This window comes from Spodoptera frugiperda, chromosome 15, assembly GCF_023101765.2.
Source record: "Spodoptera frugiperda isolate SF20-4 chromosome 15, AGI-APGP_CSIRO_Sfru_2.0, whole genome shotgun sequence".
Classification (NCBI taxonomy): Eukaryota; Metazoa; Arthropoda; class Insecta; order Lepidoptera; family Noctuidae; genus Spodoptera; species Spodoptera frugiperda.
In genome coordinates, this window is record NC_064226.1 from 11,606,555 (window position 1) to 11,616,672 (window position 10,118).

General features: G+C 37.2%; 3 protein-coding genes across 10 annotated transcripts in view; 1 reads left to right on the top strand and 2 right to left on the bottom strand.

Moving 5' to 3' along the window:
• LOC118274591 (solute carrier family 12 member 6) overlaps positions 1-10,118 on the bottom strand; it is a 511,128-nt gene that overhangs the window by 220,883 nt on the left and 280,127 nt on the right. The window lies entirely within an intron of this gene.
• On the bottom strand, positions 357-3,046 carry LOC126911495 (trypsin CFT-1-like). The gene is made up of 5 exons (XM_050698936.1): positions 2,890-3,046; positions 2,462-2,630; positions 1,854-2,163; positions 1,532-1,543; positions 357-787 (listed from the first exon to the last, which is right to left on the bottom strand). Exons 1-5 carry the CDS (start codon positions 2,939-2,941, stop codon positions 485-487), a joined length of 846 nt encoding a protein of 281 aa, XP_050554893.1. The 5' UTR covers positions 2,942-3,046; the 3' UTR covers positions 357-484.
• LOC126911501 (trypsin, alkaline C-like) lies at positions 8,753-10,077 on the top strand. Its single transcript, XM_050698947.1, has 3 exons — positions 8,753-8,957; positions 9,037-9,310; positions 9,639-10,077. The coding sequence occupies exons 1-3, from the start codon at positions 8,887-8,889 to the stop codon at positions 9,939-9,941; spliced, it is 648 nt and encodes a 215-aa protein (XP_050554904.1). The 5' UTR covers positions 8,753-8,886; the 3' UTR covers positions 9,942-10,077.

The window sequence follows — 10,118 nt, forward strand, 5'->3', positions numbered from 1 at the left end:
TGGCTTTGAAATATAACGATAATAACGAAGTATAATAAATTAAAAAAAAATAAGGTGAGAAAAAAAGCGGACCACGAATCGATCCCTGCGGGACACCCACCCTAAATACAGATTCGCAAAAATAAACTTAAAGGTATACAATGTCAATATCAGGTAAGAATAAACAAAAAAGCATCTTGTATTTCCTTATAGTATAGCAAGAATGATATCAATTATTGAATAACACCTAGTAAATAAAATTATTCAATTTCATCCCAAACCCTTCAGCCAGTTGGACGTGATAGAGTAACAAACATACACAAAAACTGACAGAAGTCGCATTTTCATCATTAGTAAGATAATAAAAGTACAAAATATATATTGAATGACAATTTTATTTAACGATATACATTATTTCAGAATGATATGTAATAAATGTTTCATTACGGTAAGAAATATTTTACTATCATTGGTATATTTCTCAGCAAACTGGTCAATATTTCTATTAGGCGTTGTCGTTTATCCAAGATGTGTAGTTGGATACTCGAGTATGAACACTTTGGTATTCAGGTTCGGAGATACCTTGTCTGAAGGCGAAAACACCAATGATAACTTGATTGTGTAAGAGAGGAGCACCAAAGTCTTCTGCGCAGTGTCCACGACTATTAAGATCCGTGCCCGCTGGCCAGCCGGCACAAATCATGTTGTCAGTGACGGTGATACCAAAAGGAGCGTAGGTGTTCCTGCATGTCTCCTGACTTATTGCCAGAAGTGGGACTTCACGCATTACCTCACCAAACCGCCTATTATTTCGACACCAGCAATTTATACTACGCTAACTCGAAATTTGGAAAAATCTTTTTTTATGCCAAGTTGCTTAAAATGTGTGTTTACATACGTCATAAAAAAATTGAGAAGAAATATGCAAAAATAAGAAAGTTACAAATCTTATAAAACGCTAAGTAAAGGTACTTTTTGAAATCACTCGATTTATATTACGCCAACTATTATTAGCGGAGTGTGCGCGGGGATCACTTTGGTCAAAATCAGTGCAACACTGCACTAACTCATAGTTAGCGTAGTTTAGTGCGTTCGTGTGTATACTTGTTCGTTTGTAAAATGAACGACTTAGCGACTTTTACATAGTAAATACTTATGTGTTAACGTATAAATTAGTTTATTAATGGTACGTTGACTATTCTTTTTGTGAGTAAGTACATGTTCTTTATAAAATATTGAAATATGCATCAGATGATTGATCATGCACTACGACGTCCCGTACTACACTACGCTAACATAAGTTAGACGTGTATAAGATGTAAATTTTTTTGATGAATTACGTTTATATACGGCTATCTTGCGCTAAATCAAAAAATAGAAATAATTAAGAAAATATAAATATGAGATATTACAATGAATAAATTAAATATTAAGCATACCAAATTTCAAAAAAGTATCTTAATTAATGTAAAAGTTATCACGTTTTTCCCTTTAAACGCCTCTACTGTAAAGTACGTTTTTTGAGTTAGCGCAGTATAAATTGCTGGTGTCGATTTGCAGACGACTGAAATCATAACAATCATTACTTTTATCGTAAGTCAGAATACAATGACAAGCCTATTAATCCCTAAATGGAGTCAGAAATTTACATTGTACATAATGTAACAGCACCTTCGCTAGTTGTATTATGAGTCCCATTGATTTCCGATTAGAATATTTAAACACTGTCCGACCTGGGAATTGAACTCAAGACTCATTTCTTGGCAATGACGTTTGCGACCGCTCGACTAACGAGGAAGGCGGTAGGATAATTACCCATGGACATTACTTTAAATTTAGTAATAGTAAAAGCACTAAATACTATACTTATATACCTGTAGACGATCATCATATGAATTGCTTGTATCCAGGGATAGATTGCAACCATCGCCCCATCCCCAACCAACAGCTAAGACATTTTCATTGTCTGGAACGTTGTAATTGGGACCTGCGATAGCCATGACAGGGCCGACCTTGTTATTAAAAGTGAAGGGGGTGGCGACGTGAAGAACAGCGATGTTATGCTCCAAAGTCTTGGAAGAAAATAAAGGATGAGCGATGTGCCGTGAGATAACGTGGACCACACCGGCGTAGTTACCATTATTGGTCCCAACACGGATTCGCCACGCGTGGAGTCTCTCATTGCTGAAAAAGTGTATTATTAACGTCACTCATTACAAAATCCTACAAAATTAGATAACAATTTATATATATTTTTTTTTTAAACGTTGCCCCACTCTAGGATTTTCTCCTGTGTCGTGGGTGCGTTTACAAACATACAAGTTCACATACACATGACACCCAGACCCGAAACAACAATTTGTGGATCACACAAAGAGTTGCTCCGTGCGGGAATCGAACCCGCTACCCGTTGCACGGCAGCCAGTTGCCCAGCCACCGCGCCAACCGTGCAGTCAGATTATTCTTTGCAACAACATTTTACCTTGTACAGTGAGCTATAGTGAGAACGGCTCGGTCATTAATGATTGCGCCAGTGCAAGTCTGCCAGTAGTGCCAATGACGATCCGTATCCATAAGAGCAGCCAGAAACGGGTAACGTTCAATACTAGTTGGGTTACCTCCCCATATTCTTTGAGGACTGGATCGGATGCCTAATAAAATTAAGATAAGTTCGTAATAAAATTGCGTTAATAAAATAAAATTGGTATAATTGGTAAACGAGCAGACGGATCACTTGATTGTAAACAATCACCGCCGCCCATGGACACCCAAAATACCAGAGGCGTTACATGTGCGTTGCTGGCCTATTGGGGGTTAGGAATTTAAGAGTTGTCGGGGATTGGGAAGATTGGGAAGGGGTGTAATTGGGCCTTCCTTATATATTTTATTATTATAAGAAATAATACTTACCAGCGCCGGCGACAGCAGCTACACACAGCACTAGAAGAGTCAGGACCTGCATTGTGCGTTTGTTAATTACTCGGAGACAAGTGAAATGGAAAATGCCCTCGACACTATTTATACTAATAAAGATGGAGACGACAGGAAAATCACAGCAGATAAAACTACTCATTTCCGTGATACATCAAGGAATCATCGATCACCAGCAGACATTGATAACAAAAAAGTAAAAAACTATTATCACAATCACGTTAATTCTAAATCTGATAGTCAAAAATTATGATTAAGTTTAAAAATGCTGACGGTAGGTATCCTGCAGTTACATTTATTCTGTAATGGACTAAGAAGTATTTAATTTAGTAATTTCCTTAATTTAACAACATAATCTTTATAATTCAAACTGAATCGTCATCTATTTACTTACGAGTGGGACCTCTGTACCCGACAGTGGGAAGAATATTAAGTTATTGTAAACAATGTTTTAGAGACCGAAGGGGTCCCGACTATATTCCCAAGCAGGCCTTGGACTGGAGCCCCAAGGGAAAAGGAAACGTGACCGTCCTCGGCAAATCTGGTGGTGCTCAGTGATAGCAGAAGTGGACGGGCATTGGAATGGCATGGAGCGAGGTGAAGCAGGGAGCTCAAGACCGATCGAGATGGAGGATCTCTGTGGACGCCCTCTGCCTCATATAGGGGACTTTAAGTAAGTAAATAATTTTTAGAGATATAAAGTACCTTATAGTTAAATATGAGAGACTTAAAAAAAAAACTGTCAGACGATTTAGTGTATAGATTTTTTACTTTTTAAAGTTATGTCAGTATCTAATGAACGAGCTCATGGAGAGGATTTCAAAATGGTATGTTAGACTTTCGAAACCCCTGTAAGCTGAGAATATTTGAGTCTAGAATATAAACAAGTCCTGATAGTTAAAGTCGCACTATTTTGCTAGTTTTATTTTTTGTATATAGTTACTTTTCACAGTCGGGTTTATTATTATTTTATTTGTTATCTGTGTCTACCAGTGATCAATAATAATTTGATTGGTATCACAGACATAATAGGTAAAAAAAAAAATTAATCTGGATTTTCCTGTCTACTCCACCTTTCAGTTGCATAAATATAGTCGTAGACATTTTTCAATCCATTTGTCTCTGCGTAATTAACAAATGCACAATGCAGGTCCTGACTCTTCTAGCGCTGTGTTACTGGTGTCTCAGGCTTTAGTAAGTGATCGTACCTATTTTCGTCTTTTAAAATAATTCAAATTAAATTTAATAATTTCTAGGTATCCTGTCCGATTCTCTCAAAGGATAATCGAAGGTTCGCCCAGTTATATTCATCGTCATCCGTATCTGGCTTCAGTCATGGATTCGGAACGTTTGGGGTATTCCAGTAGATTTGCGCTGGTACAATTTTCAACAACCGAGCTGTCCTTACTGGTGCTCACTGTATAAGGTAAGTTTCTTGTAAAGGGAAATTATGTTCGTAAAGTTAAAAATGATTTTCAGATTTAACATTGCCGCTCTGAGAACAGTTTTTATTGTTTCTGTGAAAGACAAATACTTGCGTATTTGTTATTTGTAGACCGCCTATTGTTTGTGACAAATGCGTGCATTCGTCAAATAACGCAACGTAGACAGTAGGCCTAACGGTAATACAATTCTCTTAATATAAATGTTTAAAATGTTGCTTATAAATGTTTATTAGAGTAGGGTAATATACACCGTTCCGTACAGAAATGATACGTAGATAATTTAATTTCAAATATTAATTTATTATGACATCATTCCATTCACGAAAAAATTACAGTTTTTTAATCAGCAACCCTCTCAAAAGTTCTTTTAGGCGTTAGAGGTTATCCAAGTTGTGTAGTTGGATACTCGAGTATGAACACTTTGGAATGCAGGATATGAGATAAGCATTCTAAAGGCGAACACGCCAATGACAACTCTATTGTGTAAGAGAGGAGCACCAGAATCTTCTGAACAGTGTCCACGGTTATCAACAGGCCAGCCGGCACACAACATGTTGTCAGTGATGGTGATACCAAGAGGAGCATAGCTGTTTCTGCATGTTTCCTGAGGCGTTGTCAGAAGCGGTACTTCGCGCATTATCTCAGGAAACCGCCTATCATTTGCAGACGACTGAAATTGTAATAGTCACAACTTTATTATTGACAAGTCGCTGCGACATTTAACATAAAACAATGTCACGCTTTTAAATTCCAGGAAAAGGATAAGGAACGTATACATGAATTATTATGCAATAATGCCTTCACAAGCTACGTTATTGGTCCCACGTAATACGTAGTAATCCAGACTTCAAGCTACTACCAAGAAATTTTATAAAAACCTTAATACTTTGTCCCATGCAGCCACATTCGCGACCACTTACAAACGAGGCAGGCAGTAACGTATCGACTGTTATATATTGCATTTGATGAAGAAAAAATCCGTAATTCCGAATATATTATTGAATTAATAGCGCAAAAAAATTAGCTTCGATCAATTAGCTTTTCAACCATCGATATTATGAACATTTTTCAAAAGTATTTTTTTTTAAAACGTCCCACATTAGGATTTTCTCCTGTGTCGTGGGTGCGTTTACAAACATACAATTTCACATGCACATTACACACCCAGCATACACACCCAGACCCGAAACAACAATTTGTGGATCACAGAAAGAGTTGTTCCGTGCGGGAATCGAACCACCGACACTTTGCACGGCAGCCAGTTGCCCAGCCACCGCGCCAACTGTGCAGTCAAGAAGTACTAATAAGTACTATCTAATTATACGTTATGAATTGATTTGTTTTACCAGAGACGGACCGCAGCCGGCTCCCCAACCCCAACCGACAGCTAAGACTGCTTGGTTGTCTGCAATGTCGTATCTAGACCCTGCGATGGATGCAGGCCTGATCAAGTTGCTAAACGTGAAGGGGACTGTGACGTGTACGATAGCAATGTTGTGCTCCATAGTTTTGGAAGTATATAAAGGATGGACAATGTGGCGTTGGATCTCGTGGACAGCACCACCGGCGTTGGGATAACTTGACCCTACCCGAATGCGCCAATAGTGTAGTCTCTCATCGCTGAAAAAGAGTATATTTTATTCTTAACAGCACTTGTTTCAACATTCAGATTACGATTATAGTTTTTTTTATAACACACTCACATTATACAGTGAGCTACGGTGAGGACAGCACGGTTGTTGAGTATGGAACCAGCGCAAGTCTGCCAGAACCAGTTAAAACGATCCATTTCCATTACCGAAGCCAAATAAGGATGATCTTGAATATTACTGGTCGAACCTCCGATTATTCTTTGAGAATCGGACGGGTTACCTAATGAGACAAAGATTATAAATAAATATGATTTCGTGTGTCTCGATGAAAAAATGACAAACGCTGTTTGCCTCATAAAAATATTGAAAATATGCTTCATATTTTGTTTAGTCTAGTTGTATCAATTTCTACTAATTATAAATTATTTTGTAATATTATTTTTACAATATTTTATTTCATATCATATATGAGTATTAAAGATTTTTGTCTAGGGATGCTCACAGTAATAGATATTCGTACCTACTTTTAAGCGCACTAAGTCCCAGTCACACACATTTTAGTTTTACTTATACAGTACTTAATGATAGATTAAACAAAATTAAAAAGAAAATATGTACGAAAACTTACCAGCGCCGGCGACAGCGGCTACATACAGCGCTAGAAGAGTCAGGACCTGCATTGTGCGTTTGGTAATTACTCGGAGACAAGTGGAATGGAAAATGTCCTCGACACTATTTATACAACTGAAAGATGGAGTCGACAGGAAGATCACGATTAAGTATTTCCTTTACATATCAATCATCGATCACCGGTAGACGCAGATAAGAAAAAATCCCAAATACACAATATACAGAAATACATCACGGAATCAAATTGACTGCACGATTAGTGCGGTGGCTAGGTAACCGGCTGCTGGGTATTGTGTAGTGGGTTCGATTCCCGCACGGAGCAACTCTTTGTGTGATCCACAAATTGTTGTTTCGGGTCTGGGTGTCACGTGTATGTAAACTTATATGTTTGTAAACGCACTCGGCACAGGAGAAAATTCTAGTGTGGGGCGACGTATTATATATATATACGTTTATATATATATATATATAATACGTCGAAAAAAAAAGGAATTGATTCCATAATGGGATAAAAAGTAATTTAACTACAAAATACAATCCTGCAAATATTACAAATGCAAAAGTATGTATATGTTTGTTACTCCTTCACCTCACAGCGGCTGAAAGGATGGAGATGAAATTTGGAACTGGGGCATATTATGGTCTGGAATAACAATAACGCTATTTTATCACTATAGGAAATGCAAGCAAAGCCGCTGGCAGAAGCTAGTTTAACATAATCGTCATTTACAAGTGTTATATCAAGTTATGACGTATATTGGAGAACCTTTTTTGTTATCTTTGTCTACCGGAGACCGATAATTGATTGATTGACATATCACAAAAATAGGAAATAGTAATTAATCGTCATCTTCCTGTCGACTCCATCTTTCAGTTGTATAAATACTGTTGAGGACATTTTCCATTCCACTTGTCTCCGAGTAATTAAGGCACGCACAATGCAGATCCTGACTGTTCTAGCGCTGTGTGCAGCTGCTGTCGCCGGCGGTGGTAAGTTTTGCAATTATTTTGCTATGACTTTGTTTAATGGTAATAAATACCATAAAAATAAAAGAAAAATATAAAATGATGTAGATATTATTACTTTTACAACTGTGTTACTGGAGTACATAAAAAAATTACGTCGCTGTTTTTTTTTTATTTAATTGATTCATTTTGCATCTTGAAGATCACGTTGTAGATTATCCTTTATTTTAAAACTATAAATTAAAAAACTAAAAAACCCGACTGCGTTTCTTTATAACATGAAAATGAAAAAACCCTAAAACAAGAAAAATTTAAGCAGTCGGGACCCATTCTAGAAAGCCAGCCGTGTGTGCCCTCACTAAGTCTTCATAATATTTAGAATGGGTCCTAAATATTATGTGGGTTAAATTACTTTTTTTATTTTATTTTCTTTTAGTTTTACTATTTATTATATTTTGATATATCTAGTGTCACTCTCACAGTAAATACGAATCAAACGACCCCTATCAAGCTGAAATCCATCGAGTAGTTCAGGCTAGAGAGTGAGCAATATTCGAATTTGGCGCCAAAAATCCGCCATTTTGATTTTATTATTATTTTGATATATCCAGTGTCACTCTTACAGTAAATACGAATCCAACGACACCTCTCAAGCCAAAATCCATCGAGTCGTTTAGGCTAGAGAGTGAGCAATATTCGAATTTGGCGCCAAAAATCCGCCATTTTGTTTTTTTAAACATTTTGATATATCCAGTGTCACTCTCACAGTAAATACGAATCTAACGACACCTCTCAAGTCAAAATCCATCAAGCCGTTTAGGCTGCAGGGCGTGCCAAACAATTATACATACATACATACATACATACATACATACATACTCTCGAAAAACATAACCCTCCTTCTGGCGCAGTCGGGTAAAAAGTGTACATACTAGTATAGATTCTAAATAGAATAAGCCGCAGTATACTCTCTTTAGTGAAAAAGAAAGAAAAACCGTTTATAACGCCAAGTCACATAAGTGACCGAGAGTACAGGTACACAATAAAATTGAGTCACATGTCAATAATATCTGATAGATAGTACTTAAAGACCCGTTTATTTTCTTTATTGTAATTATAAAAACTACGTGCATATAAATTGTAGCACGTAATCTACAAATATTATTAGATTATTTTCAATTTCTAATGAGCTAAACTACTTTTGATTTTGGCTTTAGAGATAAATTGATATTTGAATCCTCTCAGACACCCGATCTGGTCCTCAAAGGATATGGGGAGGTTCGACCTCTAATATTCAAAACTATCCTTTTTTGGCTGCTCTCCTGGACACTGATCGTTTCAACATGTTCTGGCAAGCCTGCTCTGGCACAATCCTTAACAACCGTGCCGTCCTCGCCGCTGCTCACTGCATAACGTTAGTTCGTTGTAAAAAAGTAACCGTGATTCAAATTTTACAACGTGTAACTTTAAATGATATATTTACTACTTTTCAGCGATGAGAGACTCCATTTGTGGCGCGTCCGTGTAGGGACAAGTTATCCCAACGCCGGTGGTGCTGTCCACGAGATCCAGCGACACATTGTCCATCCTTTATACACTTCCAAAACTATGGAGCACAACATCGCTATCATACATGTCGTCGTCCCCTTCACGTTCAGTAACTTAATCAGCCCTGCGTCCATCGCAGGTCCTAACTACAGCGTCGCAGACAACCAAGGGGTCATAGCTATTGGTTGGGGTTGGGGCTACAGTTGCACTCCATCTCTGGTAATATAAAAAAAAATCATATAATAATATGTTCACTTACAACTGAATACCTCTAAAAACTTATGCCTTACTGCAAACTAATTTTCAAGCAAGGGATTTAAAGCCGGATAAAGTATTTTAGTTTACGTTTGGCCACCAACCCGCTTTCTGCCAGAACGGCATATTTGGGTTCTATTTTTTTTTTATTTCTCAATTATGGCTCGGCGTCAGGAATAATGTGTTGTGTATGACAAAACATTCAATTTTACTTCTATGCAACTCCTTACGCAACTGGTAGGTGTTATATTTTAGCCATAATGTATGTAATTTTGTACTTGTTTTATTTCAGTGGTATTCAGACAGTAAGCGGTTTCCTGAGATAATGCGTGAAGTCCCGCTTCTGACAACGCCTCAGGAAACATGCAGAGACAGCTATGCTCCTCTTGGTATCGCCATCACTGACAACATGTTGTGTGCCGGCTGGCCTGTTGATAACCGTGGACACTGCGCAGAAGATTCTGGTGCTCCTCTCTTACACAATAGAGTTGTTATTGGCGTGTTCGCGTTTAGATTTGGTATCTCCGATCCTGAACACCCAAGTAATCTTACTCGAGTATCCAACTACACATCTTGGATAACCTCAAATGCATAGAAGAAAATTTGCTGAGAAAAAGACAGATAAATAAAAATCATTAATTCGTAAACAAAATGAAATGTTTGTCATAATTTTACTGGAGTATAAAATTTTTGAAAAATTCTTCATGTCTAATAAAAAATTTATAGCATAATATGGTATTTTAGTAACATATTACCTATTTAGTTTGAGCAT

Coding starts and splice junctions, on each gene's coding strand:
- LOC126911495 (XM_050698936.1), bottom strand. CDS start 2,941: ATGCAGGTCCTGACTCTTCTAGTGCTGTGTGTAGCTGCTGTCGCCGGC. Junction 2,631..2,889: donor AGCTGCTGTCGCCGGCGCTG/GTAAGTATTATT, acceptor TAATTTTATTAG/GCATCCGATCCAGTCCTCAA. Junction 2,164..2,461: donor ACTATAGCTCACTGTACAAG/GTAAAATGTTGT, acceptor ACACTTTTTCAG/CAATGAGAGACTCCACGCGT.
- LOC126911501 (XM_050698947.1), top strand. CDS start 8,887: ATGTTCTGGCAAGCCTGCTCTGGCACAATCCTTAACAACCGTGCCGTC. Junction 8,958..9,036: donor GCCGCTGCTCACTGCATAAC/GTTAGTTCGTTG, acceptor ACTACTTTTCAG/CGATGAGAGACTCCATTTGT. Junction 9,311..9,638: donor ACAGTTGCACTCCATCTCTG/GTAATATAAAAA, acceptor GTTTTATTTCAG/TGGTATTCAGACAGTAAGCG.